This window comes from Patagioenas fasciata, chromosome 3, assembly GCF_037038585.1.
Source record: "Patagioenas fasciata isolate bPatFas1 chromosome 3, bPatFas1.hap1, whole genome shotgun sequence".
Classification (NCBI taxonomy): Eukaryota; Metazoa; Chordata; class Aves; order Columbiformes; family Columbidae; genus Patagioenas; species Patagioenas fasciata.
The window spans coordinates 99,716,189-99,740,395 of NC_092522.1; the positions used below are offsets into that span (position 1 = coordinate 99,716,189).

Consider the following 24,207-nt stretch of genomic DNA (forward strand, 5'->3'; position numbering starts at 1 on the left):
GCCACACAGAGCTTCCAGTTTCTCTTGCTTTTTAATATTTTGTGAATTTTTTTAAACTTAGGAATGACATAATATGAGTATAGTTTAAATGTTAAACTATTAACACTTTCTCTAAAAAAGTCTTTTATGTTTTGAATTACAGTTTGATATACAAAAACTGAGAATCTACTGTGACCCAGAGCAAAATAATCGAGAAACAGTCTGTGAGATCCCAGGATTTGTGAGTATGATAAATGAACATTTGAGGACTACTTGGCATTTTTTACAAATCACTGTTTAAAGCTGACTTAATGAATTCTCAAATAAGTAATACTACATTGATTCTGCTGGTGTGAACAAATGCTTGTTACCTCTGCAATACCAAGGGATACAGAACTTGCCTGTTTTCAGCCTTATTCTTGCACAAACATATTTTAAAAGTTTTTTTAGTTTAGATATGTGATGGTGGAAATATGACAGCAATATAAAAGAATCTCCAAATCTTCTGTTACAATTTAAGATTTCAAACATTATAAATGAATAAAACTACTAGGTTACAGCAGTTTAAAATACTTTCAATATTACTTTTTAACTTACCTGATAGACTTCTTGCTACTTGTCAGGTCATTTAATCTCTAAAATTTTTGTACATAACCAACAAACCTATGTTTTTAAATCACCTTTTCCTATCAGAAGTATCTATGGTGATTTCTGTGTTAAATATTCCATTCACTGAGATGATGCTAAGATTTGATGAATTGTTATAGATAAACATAAAATCCTCTTTAGGATTTTGTGATTCACATACACAAGTAGGAAGCTTATGTGTGTCCTTTGACCTTCTCTTTGCCCTCTTGATTATAGTTAATTCTGCAATGAATTGTAAAATACATGCAAACAGATTTGGAAACCATTCATGATATGCAGTCGGAACCAGATTTTCAAAAGCATTCAGCTTTTATCTCAAAATATAAGCAAGAGATTGTTTTATTCGTGCAGTTTCTTTCAAAATATCCTCCTTTGTGTCATGTCTAAACCAAATTGAGCTAAAGATGGTCAGACAGCAGTGTCTTACTGTGCAAATGCATATTCTTCATTTGTGATTTGGTGTAGTATTAGGACCATTTTACCAGTTTGACAGTAGAACCTGTGAATCTTCAGCATCCAGATATATAATTTTTTGTCACACTTCCACAGACCTCCAGCTAGTCTGGTTTTCTTCTGTTTTATTGGGTCAGTGTGTCTATTGCAATCAACACCATCATTAGGGCTTTTTCAAAAGTCACAGCTTTCATTTAAGAAATGAGCAGCTGGCTGGATTATTAGCTGTTGTGAAATCTGACTGTGTGTGCCAAGAAATAATGCGTTCAGGAGCACTATTGTAAAGTTAGCTTTAAATCCTGAAGTAAATTTAGTATTTAGCTATTTGACTGCACCACATATCTTTTTGCTCTTTACAAAATAGAAGTAGGATATGCAAAGTAGACAAACGGAAAAAAAAAATGCATAAAGAAAGCAAACAATAAAAAGTCCATCATATTTTGTGTTCTCTGCAGTTGACAAGAAGTCCAAGCAAAAAGATTGCTTTTTGCCAGTGTAGCTTCACTTGCTGTTATTGTAAATTAAATTTGGACTTCACCCATGAAATTCTGGACTCTTTCACAAATGTTGGATGATCTCCAAGGAGGGAATGAAGTTGGAGGAATATGTGCTTTGTGGTTGTATTCTGTCAGTGTGGTTGTGTCAGAGCTCCTGAACTTAGCAGGGCTTGTATGTACTAATTACAGCCCGGATTCATCCCCTTTCCCAGAGATACCTAGCTGCATAGTATTTTTAAGCTCCCTGTCTGATCTGTGGAGAAAGATAACTTTCTCCAGATGTTGCCTAAGATGAGAATTGAATGCAGAGGAAGCTATCTCTCCACAGACTGTGTATGAAGTCTGTGATGCCTGTGTGCATTAGAAAACTCCTGTACATGGTGCAGCTAATGATGGCTGCTAAACCATACGGATAATTTCATGGTTCGTATGCTGAAATATTGGGATGGATTGTTTTATGATATTGCAGATACTGGAAAACTCAATTCAATTAATAGCAGAGCCTAATGCTGTCACACAGGAAAGTGAGAAAAAGCCAGCTTTGTCTCTGTGCTGCTGTGTATTTTCCCAGATGCTGGATTCAGACAGAGATTTTAGAAATATTTTGTTACACGCTCTGACATGAATGAGGAAACAGAGGAATTTTTTTGATGAGAAGTTATTCCTGGCAAAAGGTTTGATCCAAATCTAAACATTTAGTGTATAAATATTTACATGGTTCAGTATTAATTCTAGTTTTGTCATTGCCTTTTAAAAACTGCTACAGGTAGCTCCTGTTGAAAGATCCGTAAATGAAATGAACCAAAAATTCATATGCATTGAAAGGAGCTGCACACAAGTCTGAAAAAGTCTAAAATTTTGAATTATGATTCCTTGACAGTTGGAGCCCTAAAATTATGATTTGTTTTGGTAGTGTTAACAAATGAATGGATTTTGCTTATTACAAGTATTGCTATACTCTTAAACTGTGTTTCTTTTTGTTTCAGAATGGAGAGGTAGGCTCAATCCTAAACTGCTCAAACTCAGTTTAAGGTAGTATTTGTCTTTTTATATAAACTTCTTATTTTTCTAGGGAATATACACTTCATTTTGAAAAGTGGATAGAGTTTACTAAGCTTAAAAGTGCTGGATTTTCATTAACTGAACTCTAGTCAATAGACACTTTCAAAATCAGTTTTCTGAATAAACATTTATTGGAATAAATGGCCTAATTATTTTTCCCTGGTTCAATTCAATTGCTCTTATTTGCAGGGCTGGATGCTGTTGCAAAGTGAATGGGGATATGCAGTCATGTAGCTGTTACCTGCATCATGCTAATGGGAGCTCCCTGAGCGGGGTGCTTGTTTGAAGGCTTAATGTGATAACTTCCCCAACCATCGTCATAAGTCCACTCAGTACCATTGCAAAGGAAATGTGAATGTGTGTTTTGGTTAATCGTTTGTCCCTGAGAAGGAATTTCTTTCACAGAACATTGTAAAAAGTCTGCAATATTTTAGAAAATTTGAGTAAATTGTCATAGGAAGTGTTCCAGGTAATAAATAGAAAATTTGCTTTTTTTATCTTGGATTCTTAATGTTTTGCTTTTGCATAGCTCTAAGAACTTGCTGGATGAAAAAGAATTCACTGAATCTAACTTTAGCACATAGATTTAGTACAGATGCACTTAAATTTGGGGTGCTTGAGGTTGAGCAAATGGATTTGTTCTAGTAGCTCTCCCCTTGCCTGCCTTGGTAAAACATTGAGGTTTCATGTGGTCTCAGTGGTGAGAAGTAGACACCTAAAAAAATAACCTCTAGAGGGTGACATGGTCTGCCAAGGTTTAGTGTTTGCTGCTGTTTGTACAGGGAGCATAGTTTGGAGGAGGTCACCTATTGGTCTTTGCAGAATGGGCACCCTGGGGGCCAGGACTTGTGACTGATAGCAGTTGGTGGTAGCAACCGTGCCCCACTTTTCTTCAAGTAGTTGGGACACATGCCCAGGAGGTAGGAGACTTGGGCTCTTGTCAGGTTTGCTACCCATTATAGAATGTCCAGTGGTTGTGGTCATTATACTCTGCATAATATATATTAGATTTTTTTTACAAACATTTATTAAATATTATATGTGCTAATGATGAATAAATAAATGATGAATATCAGCTTAGAAGAAGAGTTTTGCATGGTCCCAGATTGAAAATTATCAGACTATGGCAGTATATTTTTGGAAAAGCAAATAGAATTTCAGATATCAGCCCAGTATTGATACTTAATTTTTTATTTATTTTTCTTCTGGGTAAAATGCTGAATTCATGCATGCAAAGTAGTTGGAGGGCAATACTGAGGTAAGGAGAAGTTCCAGCTGAACTAAGGAGTGGGAGCCAGGACCTATGCAACCTCATGAAAATCAGCTTCCTATAATACTAAGATACATTTGGTAAATGCTTTTGGCATGTGTATTGATGGTTGGTTTCACTCTTGGTAGTGCATGAACGGCCCTAGTGATGTAGGTTCAACGCCTGCCCCCTGCATATGCCCACCAGGAAAACAAGGACCTCCAGGCCCCAAAGTAAGTTTCCATTCTGTTTTAGTCAGCATACATGACTTTTTTTTTTTTCTTGACCAGTCATGATCAGGCAGATTAAAACGGTGGAGGACAAGTTCTCCTAGTTCTGGTTTCCAGTGCTATAATATAGTGATTAGGATCCTTAAGGCCAGAATTTTGTGCCGTAACTCCTAACAACACAAGTATATCTTTTACTTTTTAAAGAAAACATGCATGTATGTAAAATTGTGTTTCCATGCTGCCCTTCAGCAAATGATCTTGAACTGTGAGAACAGGATGTTTTACTAATAAAAGTCCTTTTTTTATTTCTGTTGCTGAAGATGTTAGAAAGCTTGAAAGCATTTGAGATGATGGGCCAAACGTGTGCTGTAACTTAGCGTGGGCTCACGTTTCCAAGTCCTGCGCAAGAATTTAGGGAGGATTTTCCCAGAGAGGGGGTTACAAGATGAGTTCCTTTCCGCTGTAGGAATTATTTCTCTATAGCAGGTATCTCGGCTTGCAGCCAGTGTTCTGTGGAATATACTAGGGTTCAGGTTGCTCTGTGCTAATTTTGAAATGCTCTGTCTTATCTTTTGTATTAACATATTGCTTCTCCATAGGGTGACCCTGGGCAGCCCGGGAATCACGGTTATCCTGGTCAACCTGGTCCAGATGGTAAGCCTGTGAGTACTAAAAACTTAGTCATATATTGTAAATGCAAAACTAACAGGAGAAAAAACATGTACTGCTGATATTGATATCAGATTTTCAAATTTAGATGATTTTGTCTCCATTCTTTGAAACTGTGAATGTCACACTTAAGCACTGTCTAAATGTAGCAATTCTATGAATATGTTAATCACAGTGGGTTTGTTTCCAGCTAAAATACTGTAAATATGATAGCATGACTTAGGCACTGTTGTAAAGCGGAGAACAGGGTATGAGTGCTCCTTTTGGTCTTTGCATCAGTTTGCAGCAGTTATCACCACCTGACCTTCAATCTTCACTACTTACGAATTTTTGCATTAGAAAGTACTTTAGGGCAGCTAAAATCCTTTCTGTTTTAAGGATTACTTCTCATGTTTAAGCTTGGTTCATTTAATTTCATTTTTAGGCTGCCTCAAGTAGTCAATCAAAATATGTAGCTATACATATACAATATTGAAAATATAGGTATTTTACAGTTCTAAAAATTACATGTTAAAAGATAAATTGGAAAAATACCTGTTTTTTTCTCTTACCCTGGATTTTACTTTTTGAATTGGCATTCCATTAGTATGGATGGCAAAATATGGAAGAAAGTAGATGAATAACATATGTTGCTAAAATAAAAATGACACATTTGGCAATGGCTCATCTGGTCTTCATTGTTAACATTTTTTATTGTAATAAAATTGTAATAAAAGGAAATATATAAAAATAGCCTAATGTTTCATTAAAAAAATACAGTAGATTTCTGAATATGATTGGTAGCCTCTAAGATACTAAACAGCCAAGCTTCTTTGGTGGCTAAGGTTGTTAACAGCCTGCAGTCTCTGTATCTCCAAAGTGGTGGTGTGCATGTGCCTCCAATGTGTTAAGGGAAGGCAGGCCAAAAGCTGGACACTTCACCACCCTTGTTTCTTTTCTAAGAATGTGGCCCCTCATTTTGCTTTGTATTCATCAGAAGCTGCTTTATTTATATGAAAAAGGAGAATGTCAGTTGAGAGTGTTGAAAATAATTTCCTTCTGAAAAGAGTTCTCAGCTTGGGTACCAAAAGCAGGAAAATAAAAGTGCATACACGTACTAGAACTTGTTAATTCGTTGTAGGTTTTCATTCTGATTGTGAGGACTAAATTTTATGGTTGAGTCCTTAGGCTGTAGTGTTATTTTGAAATCAACATGGTGAAGCAGGAGAGAAGGTAAGCATCATGTCTTGAAATCCACAGAAAATACATTTAGGGACGAGTCCCAAATACTTTTGAGAATAAAACTATAAAAAGATGTCCCAAAACATTAGAAAATATAAGTGTATGAATGCAGAGAAGACAAAATCATTTATGAAAGAAACATTGGGTTGTGGACTGGGGAACTAATAGTGTATGCGTTGGGTTGAGACATAAGGGTATTAAGTTATGTTGGGTCCTTTTGGTCCACACATGACAAACTAGAGAGAATTCAGAGACAGGCAACTAAGGGCTGAATTGAAATTTTCAACTCCACTCTTTTAGAATTTTTTCTGTCCTGTGGAAAGGTTAATGAGGATATTGTAACTAATCACAAGTCTTTTCCAAATTTGCCCTTACTTATTAATTTTAGTACTTCTAGCATGTTATTCCTGCTAAAGTGGCACTACCAACCAACTTTGATGTCTTCCATAATAACACCTTACCTATTTTTGTTAATAATTTTTAATACTAGTAATACATTTAATTTCTAGGTCAGCTGAAGATGGAAACAGTGACATTGATCCTTAGGAGTGTGTATGCTGAAGGGTAATAAATATTGCCAGTTACAAAGAAAAAGCTTCATGCTCACTTTATAAAATGTTCACATTTCTCCTATTTTGTTGCTTAGTTATGTGTTGGCCTTTACTGAGCGATAGCAGCTGGTTCATTTAGCTGTGGTGATTCCTTTTGGAAGCAGTGTTAATTTGGGAGGGAGAAAATAGGCACTGAAAACAAGAAATACAATTGTTTCTAAAAATTGAAAATTCCTCTTTTTAAAAATGTGGGGCTTGGTAAATAGAAACCTGGCCATGTAGCTTTGATGTCCCAGGAGAACAGTGAGTACATGCATTTTTCAAGAGTTCTGCAAGCAACGATCCTAATTTTTCCTGTTTTATAAAAACATTTTTATACTTTTGCTTGTGTTTTGATAGATATTATCTTAGAAGTGTCTTGGAACTAGAAATAGAGAAAACAATCTGAATTTAATCTCTCAGTGCTACAAAATGCTGCATTTTGGTTCCAGACATTCATGAGCATACAGGTTTTAAAATAGGAATGGGTAGAATCTGAGCTGGGGAAATGTGATCTAATCAGAATAACTTTTTAGTTGGCTAATGTCAGTGCTTAAGCTTCTCAAGAGCAGTCCTGGTCTCCTCTGCTGAGACAGGTATGCAAACTGTCTCAACCCAGAGTTGCATGGGAGAGGGTGTCCATCACAGTTTGATGACACCAATTGCTAGAAGTAGACTTACAGTATGGATAGGTGTAGTAGAACTGTCTTTAGTCCAGCTAACTAGGATATGTTTTTTTCTTATAAGTGTTTTTATGTAAGCTTTATTGAAACTGGAATGGACTGGATATTGGTAGGGAGCTGTCAGTTTCCATTCTCTCCTTCAAAAAATAGATTAAAACTTTTTTTTTCTGAAGTGTCTGGTCAGCCTCGACAGTATTGCTGTAGAAACAATTACTTATGATTTTTTCATACATTTGTTAACACATTTCCACTTCAATGCTCTGTATCTTCCCATAAGCACTGAAATTTGTAACAGTGGGAATTACGGAAAAGAAATAAATGGATACTGTAGTGTTTCTAACTCTGTAATCTGGCAGATATGTTTGGTTTTCTTTCTGCGAGTCATGTGCGTAGATGGGCATTCTCTGAACATAAAAAAGATTAACAGAAGTATCTTGGACAATTAAAAGATAATCAAAAAGCACTTCTAAAGGAGAAATTTTACCATATTACTGAACTGAAGTTCATATGTTATTTGAAGCGCGAAGCGCGCACAGTTAAATCCTATAGCTTTTCTAATTGACTTTTTTTTTTTTTTTTTGAGTCAGCTGTAGCTTTTTGCACTTGTTCTTTGTAAGGACATAATTGCAAACCTATTAGATCATCTGCAGCTCTGGCCAGTACATTACTGTTCCTTACAGTAGATTCTTGAGTGCTTTCCAGGCTAGCTTTTAGCCATGAACGGTGGGAGATCCTTTAGGTACACTGTGCAGGAAAACAGATTCCTCTTTCTGGATTTTTCTTTCTCTTTTACTTACATGTTTGCTAATATGACTTGCACTTCTGTGCTGTCAGTGATTTTCCTTGTTTGATGTAACTTTGCTCATATGATTGTTTTTAGCTGTATCCCTTGGGGAACTCTGAAAAACGAGCTTTTAATTCAGAAAGCACAATAGACTTACAGGTAGTTGTGGAGTCAGTGTTGTTTAATCAAATGGCTTTTGCATGAAAAACTTTTCCTGGAAAGTCAGTCTTTTCTGTTCCAAAACACATTTTTATTTTCTTCTCTAAAGTTATTCCAGTTTGCCTATCTGGTATTCATTTTCTTGGAACAGTGTAACTGGTCAACAGAATGTTTCTTCCTCTGAGAAAGGTTTTAGGCATGCATTTATATTACTATATGTAACTGATATTTAAAGTAAAACATCAAAGCAAATTTAATTTATTGTTTATGGGCTGGCTAGAGTGTTGTAATACGTAAAGTTAGTTTCAGTCCAGAAAAAGTCAAAACAATTCCCATGAATATCTTCAATATCACGAGAAAATAACTGTTTACCTGGTGTTACCTAGTGGAATTGTTTGCTGTAACATTTGGGGAAGTGAACATTAACATGACTCATTCTCAAATATTCTTTGTTTTTTTTTTTTTAAAATAGTTATGTTTATAGGCTGTTTATTTCCTTTAGTTGCCACCTCTGCTTATTTTCCATAGTCTGATAAGTACAGAAAAGATCCATTGAGGTAACTGGAGAAAAGCTCAGAAGTGAGAAGCATAACAAGTAATTGAAATACTTTTTTTTTTTCAGTCAAAAATGTCATTCAGGACCTGAAATGATTAAATTGTCTTGCCAGGAGAAACAGCACTGGTAAATAAGCACAAGGCTAAAAATAGTATTTGATTCTCAACTGGAACTCATTTTAATAGGCATTATTCATCAGAAAGAAGCAGCTGGAGCGGTTGCTGGCCCTGAGAATGCTCAGCAACCTGACTGTGTAGTCACAAAGCCATTTTTTATTCCAAAGGATTCTTTATACATACTGGGGAAAAACTCAATTTAAGGGGAAAAATAAATGAACAGAGTCTGTGCAGTGATCAGTTGTGGTTAATAGAGGTGATAGGTTATCAGTCTGCTGAAAGCAATGAAAAAAATACACTTATTTGTCATTTTTGAACTTTGAACTATATGTCTGGCAAATGTGAACAATCTTCCAGTATTCCATCTAGTTTCATTGATGAAATTTTGGAACCATTTACCTTGTCTTTACAGTGTCTGTAAGCAATAAGCAGTTTGAAAGTAATCTGGTGAGTGTGACTTTACTGATTTACCAAGATACAGAGTTTGTAAGGTATAGAGAGCCTTACATAGTTAGTAATTTCTTATCATTCCAATATTGCTTAGAAAAACCGCAAACCTGTAGAACATTACTGCAGCTTCTACCTAGGGTTTAATAATATTTGGTGACTAACTGAAGGCTGAATCTTTTATGATGAACTTAGCATAATGGCAATGGCTGGCTATTTCAACAGCACTTTTGGAATAAAAACGGGTGATAGTTTCATGTATACGTAGGATTACCTGTGCTATTGGATGGTTTGCCTGGGGATTTAAGTTGATATAAACTCTGCAGGTGCTTTTCTTGGGAAACTTTCACAAACATAGTTGATAATTCAGCTGTAAAATGCTGCTGTCGATTCCAGAAAAATACATGTTCCTCAGTAACCCTGTGACCTTGTTATTCTTAGAGGAAACATGTTTGCTCCATTCTGACTAATACAGTCATGTAACAGCTTCCCTGAGACCAGGACCAGACCTGATGCTGACTTGTGTTGCATATAGCTGTGCATTTCAGACAAAGGACCCTATGACTGTTGTCAGCAGTGGCCAAGGGCAGATGATAAGGATGAACACCTGAGCAGCGAGCAGAAAGTTAGACTCCCTTGGCACATCATCCCATCTTCCAGAAGTCTAAAGCTCAGGAACTTTTAAAGCTGGATTCATGACCTTGTGTTTAATAATCTTGATGGATTTTTTAAAAAATTCCTCTGTGGTATTTGAGCTCAGAACATCATGCTCATATAAAATATACTGCTAGTGGCTTGGAGCTTTGAAAGCCTTCGTAGATGATGGAGTAGCCAATGGAAGGAAGTGGAATCAAATGGAGAAAGAATTAAAAAGCCCAAAACAAAGCAAAAAAAGGCAGCAAACAAAGCAGCACAAATTCTTTTCTGTACTCTTCCCGTAATATTCATATGCCTTCAATTATTTGATCAGGAGTCACCCCCAAATGTATGCTGGTGTGTAAAAGCTGCATTTAGTTACCTTTGTGATCTGATGTTGGATCTGTCCTTCATTTTCATGTTTTGGCATGTGTAGACAGAGGGGCTTCACTGCAGAGACAGTTCTAGTAGCCTGCAGAAGTCAGTGCCATGACAGGTCCTTCTACAGAGGTGTCCTATTTAACAGAGGGAGGACAAAGGAGATGGCACTTGCTCCGAGGTCCTGAGTTACCACTGTGTGAGACAGTCCCAGAGAAAGAAGGTACAGGCTCCAACAGACCTGCTGGAGAGGACCACCTGACTGATCCACATGTCTGAAGGGATGGGAAAAAGAGAAGCCATAGGCAGTTGAGTCCAGGCACAGTGAGGTGTTAGAGAAAGTTGTTTGGGAGTGGGATGGGAAAAAGGCTCCTTGAGAAAAGGAAGAGGAAGCACCTGAGGCAAAAATTTACAAAAATTACATGATAAACAATGTCTCAGAGAAAACACTTAATTCAAATACATCAAGTACTTTCTAACATTCCTGTTGCCTTGTAGGATTTTACTTACTCATATTGCCAATGAGGGAGAAGGTCATAGCATAATTGCAAATTTGACTGTAGGCGTGGATGCATGTCTGAATAACTAAGAATTTCTGCCCTTTAAGATGTATCTTATAAAAAGGGTTTCAAAACTTCTGTTCTAATACTTTAGATAATTGTGCTTTATGGAAGATTTTCTGCAAGAGACTTCCACAAGAGGTCTGCAGACCTCTCTGTCAGGATGTTTTCTTAGTACCAAGTTAAATTTTTCTTTTGCAGTTGAATTCCGTGATGCTTAGTTACATCACCCTAAATAGCTCTGTTTACTTAGTGTTTACAGTCCTCAAATATCTTTAGACCATCACTGTTGATCCTTGGTTATTTCCTGGCTGAACTGAGCTTTTTTATTTCTCCCTTCTCTTTCCCAAGTAGTCCTGTTGTCACGCCTTTGCTCTTTTTCGTAATTCAGAGAAGGTGTTTTTGACTTGTCCAAACAATTCATATGTTACTTTTATCAGACAATTATTCTCATTTTTGTGACTTTCTATGAATTTCCTTTTGAATCTTCTCTGTTCCAATTTTGCATTAAACAAACACACTGACATTGTGTTTGATTTGCTTTGAAATCACCTTACAAGATCTAGCTCTAACTATGCAGTTTTGTAAGCTGAAATCTCTTCTGCCATCCTCCACTTATCTTGTGAATTTTGAAATTCAGTTCAGCCAGGAAATTGTCCTCGTCAACTTCTTCCTCTGCTTGATTAGAAGGAGAAAGAAGGGAAATGGTATTTCAGAGGTCTAAAATGTGAAATAAAGTTTTATTTACATAGAATTACATCCTACAGGAAGTCATACAAACTTTTTGCTTTTTTCTGGAGAAGAAGTAAAGGAAAAACTTCTGAAGACATTTTTTGGCTTGGTGTTTCAGCTACCCAGAAAGATGGAAGAAACTTCTCTAACATAAGCAATCTGGAAATGCTACACCATTTACAGTTCAAGCTGATTTCACTAGAACTGCCTTGGGCACTAAAAGTGAAATGCTTGATAAAAGATCCATGTATAACAGAGACCTAGAAGTCTGTTTACTTCTATACTAAACATTACCAGCTGGCTCATTGGGCATCTGCTCCACTGTCTTTTGGGAAGAGGGCACAGCAAGTACTCTCTTGTATCTAACCCAGCAAATAATTTTAGCTCTGTTTATTATTCCTAGGAAGCCCTGACTGGTTTAAAGAAGAAATCAGACATACACATTGTCTTCTTTTTACTGAAAAGCTTTTATTAGCTCCTTTTTACCAAGGTGGAAATGCCCCCATCAAATTTTCTGCTAAGTTTTAGAATCTGAATCTCAATTAGCGATAGGAGTATTAGTTCTTTCAGTTCAAATCAAGATCAGATTCTGGGTATTTGAAATTGGATAGTCCATTTTATGGACTGTTGACGAGTCTGAGCCAAATAGCCTCAGAGTTTTGTAGGACAATTTTTATTTTCTATGTTTTCTCAAAAACCCTCCTCTTTGTAACTCATCTGATCCATGGGAATGACATGTTTTTACTGGACTTAGGTAAAATTCCTGTTCTTCTGTTACTTGCCCCCATTAAAAGATTCTTCTAAAGCACTTGTTAATTTTGCAGAAAAACTGTCTGTCTTTGCTGTACTCATTGAATCCAGTCTACCAAAACACCACAGGCATGTATTCTGGTTTCTGTAAAGGTTCTCTCATTCTGCCAGTATTGGTTTCTAGTAAAGCATTCTTGAAATTCTCTTTTCAACTCATGAATTATTTAGTATTTCTTTTCATAGTCCAAATCATTCAAATTATTTTTTTTACTTGCACAGCCTGTTATATACCTTAAAGTTCATAGTTAAGTTCCTTAGTATTGAGAATGGAATTTTTATTATTTCGAGGTATTATAAAACTAGATGCATAATGTATTAGAACATGCCTTGTTTGTTAAAGCTTATTGCTGTAGTTGGAAACAAGCCTTTAAAACTCCTGGCATTTTTCAGCTGTTTTACTTAAGACAGAGAGAGTAAAAAGAAGTGTCTACGTATGTGGGTAAATTTGTTTTTATTTTTTTTTTTTTCCTCCAATGGAAAATAAAACAATCTATTTCTTACATTCACATGTAAAAGTTCTAAAATAATGGATTTGAGCCTGAAGTCTGGAGGCTGCAAACTTAAGATGCACAGATGATAGATTCTGAAAGCTGAAATCTAAATCTTGAATGTATGATTATGATAGCAGTTACTGAAATTTGTGACCTAAAATGACAGGGTTTTGACAACAGTTCTCTAGTAACCTGGAGGACTGTTTTTTCCTTAAATAAGTGTTTGGAATTTTGTAAGCTTAACTTATGAAAAGTCACAATGCTTAGTTTCTTTTCCTTAGGGATACCAGGGATCAGCAGGAACTCCAGGTATCCCAGGAACTCCAGGCGTTCAGGTAAGTTCTGTTTCATTCCTCGAATATGAAAATCTGAGACAAATCCTGACAAATCTTTCCCAATATCCATTGTTTGTCATCGAGGGCTGAGGTGTGGGGAATTAAAAGAGTTCAAGGGATGGCATGAAATCAGGGGCCATCCTTGGGTACTCACCTTCACTTTGGTACTCACATGGCTTTAGGGTTTGTAGGTAGGCTGACAATTAGGCTGGAAAGTAATCATAGTTACATACGACCTGTAGGAGCGCAACTCAGCTGGGACTTAGACATTGTCATCCTCATCCAGAAGCCAAACAGTAGTTCCTTCCATGTTACTATGAGTCAGTAACAGTGATCTGAAGCCTTGTCATGGTGATTGATTACCCGCAATTCACATGTCCAAAAGAAGGTTTCAGGTAAAGCTCAGACAGGCAGAGAAGAATTGTTTTTCTTTCTTCATTGTATTAATTTAGTAGCCCTTACTGGGATAGTTATCGGATAACAGTTCTGTATTTTACTTGTGGCATGATCCAGTCTGGATGGATAGTTGAGAATTTATTAATTTGTTGAATTAAATATCTGATAGCAAGTCTGCAACATTGCATATATGAAGACTGTCTGATAGACAAGTGAAAGGAAAGGGACATCTCCGGACAGGCCGTTTGATGTCCATTTCCCCTGGGTTGATCCTTGGTTAGAGCAAAGAATTGTTTTCATGTTCCCCAGTCATGGGCTGTGATAATGTGTCATATTCGTACTTGCTGGATACATTTCATGCTTGGTTCTGGTTTTGAATCCAGTTACCAAAATGTTGTGAGGAACCAAATGACACATCAGTTCCTGAGTCATGTTGTATTGCATTTATCCATCTCCTTCTGTGTCAGATTGTGTTAAGTATATGAACTGTTTTTCTTTTTTGCTTTCTTAGGGACCACGTGGCTTACCAGGTATCAAGGGAGAGCCAGGAAACGATGGGGCCAAGGTAAAAAAAACAAGAAGAGTAACACATAAAAAGATTTTGCTTTTACCATTTCTTATTTTTGGTTGTGCAGTTAATAGTATCAGTATTTTCACTTGAAGCTTCTGTGAGAATTGTTTACTAAAAAAGTAATAAAGGAGGCCTTAATTTAGAATGCCACTTCAATTATGAATCTGATCTGCTTTATTTAATAAAGTTTATATAGGCTTTAGCACTGCCAGTAACACCTTTACTGCAGTGAATAATTTATATTGAGAAAGCATATCTAAATATAAGTACCTGGAAGCACAATACAGACATCTGTCAGAATGGTTTCTATCTCTTTCCACCCTTTTCCTCTTTAAGTGAGCATCCAGATGAGCTAGGTAGGAATTTCTGGATGGCACTTTTTATCAAAAAACACTGACTAATTGAAACCAAAGCTTTTTGTGGAAAAAATCTAGCTGAGATGTAGCCAGTAGCTTGGAGCTGCAGTCAGATGTGGAAGCTTATATAAATAAGTCCCTTCTGGTAATCAGGATAAACTTGAACCTGTATCTCCGGTATACACAGCGAATTAACGGGCCACTGGCTATTGGCAAGTCTCATTGACAGATAAATATCTGTGTTGACCCGTCTCTCACACTTCTGCCCTGTGTTTAGAAAAATTCTAAGTTCATTGTGATAAAAAAATTTTGATTTTTGTTCAAAACCTTTTTTTGGTAAAACAAACACTTGTTTTCCAAACAGATTTTACCACAGAATTTCCGTCTTCTAAAGTTCCCAATATTAAAAGCGGGTCCTTAAATTCATCACTATTGAGCAGAATTCTCAAATGCATGATTATAGCTGAAAAATGTCCTTTTGTGTTCTGAGCTTTAGGGATCTTAATCTGATTGATTTTAGATGTTAATCTAATCAATCTGACAGTATTGGACCATGTGCAGAAAGTAGGATACTGATGATGAAAAACTCTTCTCCTGGCAGTGCAGAGTTATGACAGACAGAATATTTCCTAATGTTCAGTCCAGCCTTGTTCAAAATGTGCCAAGAAACAGGGCTTCCACCACCGTTTTAGAAAACTTATTCCATTGTAAAATAGGTCTTGCCATTAGAATTTTTTTCCTGATGATTCAGCCCAAATTTTCATCTCCTAATTTCAACCCACTGCTTGTAAAGTTTCTATAACAACTAATTTTAAACTGTTTCCATTGCCAAGTGTTTTAGTTTATTCAGTAATTGAATCACCACTTCTGAGCAGAAATCAAAGCTCCATTCTTTTTTTTTTTTAAGAAGCAATAGATGCATGGTGTGTTTATTTTATGAGATTTGCTGATATTTTTTGAACTCCATTCCATTGTCTGTTTTCAATGCTGATTTGTTGAGAGATATTTTGATAGCATTAACCTACAAGCTATCATTCTTGTGGTTCTGTTCCTGTCTTCTGTGAATGTGTGACAGACCCCTCCAAATCTGCTTAGACATAATGGGTTTGATAAATATTATACCACTGAGACGTGTTATCTTTTACACTTTGTCTTAGAACTTGAAATATTATTTAAAATAACTTCCTGAGCATAGCTTACTTTTCCTTCTTTGTGATTGAGAAATATATTGCTCAATATAAAGTTAGATATTTACAGAGAGAAAACACTGTGATTGTCCAAATACGATTTGATGATTGGCTCTTTGTCCCGAGTGATGTAGATCCAGTCTATGGAAAGAAGCAACTGAGGTTGTTTTTAAAGTTTGAAGTCATGTAGTGCCAAGTTATAATTTAGACTTTTGTAGCAGTCACTCAGTGGAGCTTGCAGACAAATGGTCAGATAAATATCTTCAGTACCCATAGCAAAAATTTTGGAATTCCTGATATCTGACAACTATGATGACAATAGAAAGAACGGATGTTTTGACTTGTGTTTTCAATTGCCAGCTGCTTTTACCTAAGTGGATTCCTTGTTCCACTGAATTAGCTCATTTGTCAGAGATATTTTCTCAGTGTATTTTGGTTTCATTTTGTTTATTTTTTTACAGAAAGTACTTAATACCTGTATTCACTCATCCTGAGTAAGCTGGTGAGAAATTTGATAAGGTCAGTGTAGGTCTTCGATATTTTCAATAAGAGGTAGGAGCAAAGACATCCCAGATTCAGGGAATATCTTTATTCTTCAGGAATTCTGAATGGATGGTAGAATTATCACAGCTTTTACAGAGATGGTCAAAGCTTTTTTTTTGTCTTGTCAAAGCTAAATTGCTACTTTTGAACCTCCACAAGCCTCATTGAGAGATTACAATAAAATGTATTTTTAAAAATGTAGTGATTGTTTATTTTTTCTTTTATTTATTAAATGTTTTTAAAGATCAGCAAAATCTCATCAGTCAATATATCAATGTTATGTAATTGTATTTGTTGATCATTGAGAAGATGAATGTTATTATAGTATATTACTACCATTCTAGATATATTGATTTAAAATACATTTGCTCTTTTAGGGTGACCGAGGACTACCTGGTTTTCCTGGATTACATGGGATGCCAGCACCAAAGGTTGAAATTAAATATTTCTTGTTACAATATTCATGTCTCTGAGCTTGCTCTACAGTTTAACTTAAAGGGAAAAAAAAAAGTTTATATACAATATTATGTCAGTGCATTTAATGAAGTACATAATATGAGTAGATATGATACTGAAACTGAAGGAAGATATATGCTATGGGACTTCATTACATACATGTAAAGCAGTGGAAACCACCTGTTTTTTCATTTTTGTTCTGTTCTAAGAGATTCTGTATTAATTACTGTGAACTTTGATTTCACTGCTACTTAGAACTTTCTTCATGACAAATAATGTGTAAAAAATATATATATCTCTCATTTTCTTGAAGTCATTCAATTTGAGTGACAGCATTTTGAAGGATAGTTCTGGTCTAACCCAGTGAGTTTATTTCATATGTTTGTGTCCCAGAACATCATCAACCTTATCTTTTGCTCTTCTATATTAGTACTCAACTGAATTTACTTACAAGTTTTTCCAAGTTTGTGTTTTAAACTTCTCAAATAAGGTCTTCAGAAAAGTGTAGCACTTTTCAAAGAGCTGAATGTTCAGTTAAGTACCTACCTAACTTAAAGTGTCTTCGATTGAGCATAGAAGCACTAGGCCTCTGAGCTGTGGATTGTCTTACCAGGGCTGTTGGATATTCTGGGCTCCTCCCCTAGGAGAACTTGAAATATAAGATTTGCATTTACTTTCTTAAGTGTATATATATATTTTGTACCTGATGGAGCTCTTTGCCTGCTTCATTTTATGTCTGATATATATGTATATAATGACTTATATTTTGAAAATACATTTTGTCTAGGGAGAAAGGGGTCCTAAAGGAGATCAAGGAGTACCAGGAATATATGGAAAAAAGGCAAGTAAAATTATAAACATAAAATGAAGTGACATGGTGTTGGTATCTGAGGTGGAGTGATTTTGGCTGCCTGCCTGATGCGCCCCCAACTGCTCTTCCGTTCCACCTCCTCAACAGCACAAGGGGAGAAAATTAAATGAAAACCTTGTGGGTCCAGATAACGACAGGGAGATTACTTAACAATTACCATCATGGGCAAAACGGGCTCAACTTAGATGGCAATATATTAAATTTATTTTCTCCGAAGTAGGTTTGGATAGTGATAAAGACAAAAATTAAAAACTCTTCCCCCTCCCCTGCTTTTTTGCAAGACAATATGATTTATATTTTTACAATAGGTGTATTCACAGAGAATTTTATTCTGCAGTCCTAAATCAGAAAAATTTCCACTGAGGTTACTGGATATTCTTAAGTGTAGTAGTATTAAACTAATTGTCTGCTTATTTGGTTATTTTGGGAATTCCCTTCATGCTTCTGTTAGTGAACCAACGTAATAATTTTAACATAACACAAATGCTTATAAATGTATTTTCTGCAAATATGTCTATGCCTTTAATAAGGAATATACATAATAATTACATGACAAAGAAGTCTGGGCTTTTTAATTCATGGAAACATACATGAACTGTATAACCCCTCTGCTCTGCTCTGGTGAGACCCAACCTGCAGTTCTGTGTCCAGCTCAGGAGCCCTCAGTACAGGAAAGACATGGACATGTTGGAGAGGGGCCAGGGGAGGCCACCAAGATGATCAGAGGGCTGGGACACCTCTGCTGTGAGGACAGGATGAGAGAGTTGGGGCTGTTCAGCCTGGAGAAGAGAAGGCTCCAGTGACACCTTATTGTGGCCTTCCAGTGCTTAAAAGGGGCCTATAAGAAAGATGGAGATGGACTTTTTATCAGCACCTGTTGTGATAGGACAAAGAGCAATAGTTTTCAACTAAAAGAGAGGAGATTCAGGCTAGACATGAGGAAATTTAAGATGAGAGTGGTGAAACACTGACACAGGTTGCCCAGAGAGGTGGTAGATGCCCCATCCCTGGGAACGTTCAAGGCCAGACTGGACGGGGCTCTGAGCAACCTGATCTAGTTGAAGATGTCCCTGCTCATGGCAGGGGGGTTGACTAGATGAGCTTTGAAGGTCCATTCCAACCCAAACTGTACTATGGTTTTAACTGAAAGGGAGAGAGGGAGAGTAATAATGGGAGTGAGACCGATAACAGCTACAACAGGTGGTAGTTATTAACTGACCACTGTGTGTATTAAGAAAGAAACAGATCTTCCATGCATTTTCAAACTAGGAAGCAACATATATGAATTATAGGTTAAAAATACTGAATTAGCAGCATAAACATTGAGCACTAATTACTTTTCATTTGCTGTATTTCTCAGGGCTCAAAAGGAGAGAAAGGTGATACAGGGTTTCCAGGAATGCCTGGGCGATCCGTAAGTTTTATGAAGACAATTTGGCTTTAACTTTTGCTTGCTAACTCATGCACTGATGACTGTTAACTGTTGCCATAGGGAGACCCTGGCAGAAGTGGGAAAGATGGATTACCAGGAAGTCCTGGTTTCAAGGTATGTATGGATGTATATTCATATAATATCTTGCCAAAGTGTTACTGGGAAATGCAAAAGTTTGCTCCATTCAATGGGCAGACTTCATTAATTTCAGTTGTTTTGTGAGCAGGGGCAAAACTTTTATTAAGAGTGTGTTAGTGCTCACCAGAGATTGTTTATATTTCATCTTTCTCATCCCTTTTGTGTTTCTCTGAGTGTGATCTGTTAATAAAATTTATATACAAGCGTACACTGCAGACCATACCTGTTGTGTACAGTTAAGAAGGGAGTAATCTATTATTATTGCTTTTGAAAGGAGCTGGATGAAAATTAAGGAAAAATATCTTCAGTATTGGATTAATGTTTATGTTCATATTCTCTTCATGGTGCAATGCCCTTTATATTTACTTAAGAACATTTTTTCAAGTATCTGCCTACTGTAAAAAAGACTGCAAGATCTGGTATTTCTATAATGTATTGCAGTCTGTAAGCTCACTGGTTATTTTGTTTACCCAGTTGTTTGCACTGTTCTAATTTGTGAGAAGATGGACCTAAGCAGTATCAGGTTTAAGTTCACGGAAAAAAAAATTATTTGTATGTAAGTGTTCAGTTGAATTGGTCTAAAGAAGCTTTTCAACAGCAGCTTTTTTCCTATAATATTTTTCTTAATAATAATAATGAAGTAATCTGGGGCTGCTCAAGATTAATAACGTTCCTTCAGTGTTCAAAAATGCAAGTGTACTTTTAAGTGCATTTATCTAAATTCCTGTTACTGTGCTTGGAGATCTGGGTCTTTCTTCCATTTTGTGACCATGCTTGTGTAGAGCAGCTGGGGATACCGTGGCATATCCGTGTCATCTGCTGCAGCAGGGAGGTATGGCACAAGACCTATGAGACATCTAAACTCTTCCAGGCAGCAGCTGCCAACAAGGTGGATCCATCAGGATCTAAGGGTCACTCAGGCTGGAGGGGACTTTGGGGCATCTCCTGAACCAGCCTCCTGCTCACAAACAGGACAGTGCTGAATCCACACCAGATTGCTCAGGGCTTTTCCAGCTGGGTCTTGATAAACTCCAAGGATGGAGACTGCACAGCTGCGCAGCTTGTTCCATCCTGGCTGTCTTCATGGTGAAAAATTTTTCACCCTTATTTGCAGCAGGAATTGGCTCTGCCTGTCTGTGTGTTGACAACTGAGTCAAGCTCTTAGTAAATATAATACATTGAACCTCTGAAGTCATTCAGCTGCTGACTGTTAACTGCTATAATTTTTATGAGATCACTTACAAGTTTGCAGTCATATTTGCTGGTTTTAGGTACCCCAGGTGACTTGTAAGTGCTGTTTCAGGAGGACACAGGTCTCCTGGGGGTCATACCTGCGAGCCTGATGTGGAAGCCTTGGCTGCCCTAGATCACCTCAGACAGTACCAGACATTTGTCATTAGGTAACTCAGTCAAGCCCCTGCTCGCTATAATGGGGTCTTAGATCCCTAATGTATCTCTAGACAACTTCAGGTAGAAAAACACATGTAGGTGTCTTAATTTGAAGTTAAGGGGAGGAGTTACATCCAACAATACAGCACGGTTATTCTAAAAATTGCCCAATTTCAATATATAACAAAGCATCCTGCAATTCAAAAATGTATTAGGCGAACACATCTAAAATAACAGCCTTTAGAAAGTACATATACAATCTAACTTTTATGGTAGGTAAACTCAGTATTTCCTATTTTATTTTCTTTGGAAGGCCTAATGAGAGTGTGCTAAAAGGTAATGGAATAACTTTATTTTATGTCAAATTGATGTACTGCTTTTTTTAACTGGCTTTAAGTTTACAGCCTTAAAATACGTTAGTAAAAGAAGCTATAAATCTTAATTATGGAAAAAAAATATTTTTGCTCACTTTTCTGAAGTTAGCTACAGCAACCAACAGCAGATTATTTCTGTGACATTGAAGGACTTTTTCTTCATTTGTTACTTGGTTTAGTTTTAAATATCCCTACATTAATTTCATTTTGATCTTCCAATCCTTTTGATACCTGCCTACAGATTGTCATTATTAATATGTATCTATGAGAGCATGTATCTCTGACACTTGCAAATATGTTGGGCAAACACAATTTAACAGGGGTTCTTAAAACACTCAGCTAAGTTTGTGTCTGTGGATGTAGTAGCTACCTGTGTTGCAATTAATGTCAGTGGAGGTCTAATGAGTATTGCCAGTGGTGTGGGGGGAGCAATTCAGCTCAGAGAAGGTCAACTTGTAGGGATCAGTTTATTCACCTACACAGAAGTGTCTGATGCATTTTGAGATACATGAGTATCCAAAGCATCCTAAGGGAGTTGACAAATAGAAGTCCTGTGGAAAGCCCGTGCCTTTCTGAAGTGGGTGTTAAGACAAGACACCCTTGAGTATCTTAAATATGACCAAATGTCTGTGTGCAGGCAGTGAAACTGAACTCTTGGTGGCTGGTCAGCTGAATCAAGCCTTTGTCAATTGTCTTGACTAGATTTCTGTTGGCTGTGACGGCTGTGACAGGAGCTTCGTTACCTACATGAGCTTAAGTCAAATGTATCCTGCCTCATTAAAAATATATATATATGTGTGTGTATATATATGCACACACACATATATATAGTTACATATACACACAGATTCCTCTGCTAAGTTGGTGGAGAAATTCCTTTGCTGGTGCTATAGACAGTAGAAAAAAATAATTATATGTTAGATTTTTTTCCTCTCTGGTATTTGATAATATGAACAGATAACAGCTGCAGTTGTTTGACATAAAATTATAACTGTCACTGGTGACCTTTTAGAGTGAAGTATTATGTGGATAAAGCATGAATTGGGAGAGTATTTTCATGAGTTTTTATGCTTGTAAACAATATATGGATTTAGTATGTAAGTTTTGTGAACCTGTGTACTTTTAAATGGAAAGCCATTAGTTGACTATTTTCTTAATTATTGTAGTACAAGAATATTACATACTCCTTAGTTTTTATTCTTTTTAGAACATAATAATTAACAGAAGCCATATTCTTCATTCAAACTTCTTGTCAGCTTGACTTCAATGTCTGCTTGCTATAAAACAGTGCTTCATTCTGGGTCTGTAATCAAATTCAGAGCAGTAACAAACAAGCTGTCTTTGAAGGAGATATCTGCTGGAGCTTTCCTGTTTTCATACAATATTCTTTCTGGGAAAGAATATGCAAAAATGGCATGGCTTGGAATGCAGATGCTACCCATTGTCACTTCAGGTCCAGTTTTTATAATTTTAAGTTAATTTTGTATCTATATTAATTGAACTTTGCATTTGTTTTATGTGCTTTTATTTCTGGAATTATTCTTCAAATTTTCAGAATATTTTTGGTATCATACATATTTTGAGTGAGAACATAAAGGTTTGATCATATTTGGTACTGCTGTATTCTGGAGTACTTTGAAATAGTTTTCAGAATATTAGTTGTACTAACAATTAGACAATAGCAATTTGTTACTGTTTTATGTGCTTTTTCAAACAATAATTGCTGTTCTAATTCAAAAGACAATTGTCTCTCACCTCTTTGCAAACTGACGGCTGTCTGTTGGATGCAGAAGGAGGGAATATCAGGTTGACAACACTTACTGTGTTTGAAACTGCTTTTAAGAAATCTTTGATGGAGCCTCGATCATGTGTATTGGTTTTACATTTTACTTATATTAAAAATAATAATTTACTATTTGAAATAATTATTTTATTATGCAAAGGAAGTTTGTTTCTTTGTTTAATATTGTGTTTAACAGTCTTTTTTATTTTAAAAAAGGGAGAAGTTGGACAGCCTGGACCTCCAGGCCTAGAAGGACATCGGGGAGAGCCTGTAAGTCATTAAAATATTGATATATCCTTATATACTGATTTGTTGTTGTTGTTGTTAATGGATGTTATACTTCGTGTTTCATCCATGTTGATTTGAGTTGGTTGATGTTTCTGTTTTTATAAAAGTGCTTTTTATTTTCTGGTGTTCATCTTTAAACTTTTATTTAGTAAAATAAATGAACAAGCCTTTAAAGTCAAAGATACTTTAAAAGAAAAGATTCTTAACTATATTGCTGTTATATACCAATTTGTATACATGTTTTAAATTGCCTCTTTATTGACTTCTTCCCTATTGATAGGATAGTGTTGTTAGATACTGATAGTTACTTGCAAGAGGAAAGATGCTGGGTGTTTTTAACTCTCATTTCTGCCATGTGGTGTATGTTCTTTCATATTCTTGTTAATTGTTTGTTTTCTCACTGTTTACATCCTCCTCCCCTTTGTCCAGTTTTATTGGTCTTATACGTCCTTTCATCTTTTTATGCTGTCCCTGTTATCTGTATCTCTGTTCTTCTCGCTTAGATGGGGAGCATCTAAGCTACTGCTACTGCAGTTTTGTTTTGCTTATTTCCAAAGACATTGTTCCTCTGCTGGTGTTTGGACAGGTCATTTTTCCTGCTCTTTTTGTGCAATAGTTAGGCTTTGTCTGTCTTGATTCCTTGTTTGGCTCTTTTAAGGCCACCAGACTTTGCTTGAAGCAAAGGAGCCAAGGTATCTGCAGAAATAGCTGAAAACGTTGAGTGCAGAGAGGGAGTCTTCAAACCATCAATAATTCTTCTGGAGCCCAAGAGCAGTAAATGGAGCTCACTTGGTGGAACACTGCCTTCCAGACTAATTACATTCTGAATTACATTTTGAATTGTCAAATCAGGAGGTACAGCTTTATACATTTATACAATATGGCAATATATGTTGCATGGTACTGAAATCTGGTAGAGTTTGGACAACTAGGAGATAGAAATAATGCTCCCAGCCGAAAAATTCTCAAGGTCTTTCATTTAGGTATTTTATGTATTCACCAAAAACTGAAAAAAACACTGTAAGTAGGCTGCAAAACACTGGGCAATCATTCCCAAGAGACTTTCTTCCCACTTGGCTGGATTAAGTGAAGAACTCACATAATTCCTTACTTGGCTTTCTTTTTTGCTCCTTTTCTG

General features: G+C 36.3%; 1 protein-coding gene across 1 annotated transcript in view; it reads left to right on the forward strand.

Annotated features, from left to right (window-relative positions):
* The window catches only part of COL21A1 (collagen type XXI alpha 1 chain), a 105,042-nt gene that overhangs the window by 40,502 nt on the left and 40,333 nt on the right, over positions 1-24,207 (forward strand). The window contains exons 7-17 of the mRNA XM_065835159.2: positions 143-220; positions 2,564-2,572; positions 4,038-4,121; positions 4,718-4,780; positions 13,232-13,285; positions 14,193-14,246; positions 16,716-16,769; positions 17,582-17,635; positions 19,026-19,079; positions 19,158-19,211; positions 22,998-23,051. Of these exons, the coding sequence (XP_065691231.2) occupies positions 143-220; positions 2,564-2,572; positions 4,038-4,121; positions 4,718-4,780; positions 13,232-13,285; positions 14,193-14,246; positions 16,716-16,769; positions 17,582-17,635; positions 19,026-19,079; positions 19,158-19,211; positions 22,998-23,051 (612 nt within the window). The remainder of the gene's footprint in view (positions 1-142; positions 221-2,563; positions 2,573-4,037; positions 4,122-4,717; positions 4,781-13,231; positions 13,286-14,192; positions 14,247-16,715; positions 16,770-17,581; positions 17,636-19,025; positions 19,080-19,157; positions 19,212-22,997; positions 23,052-24,207) is intronic.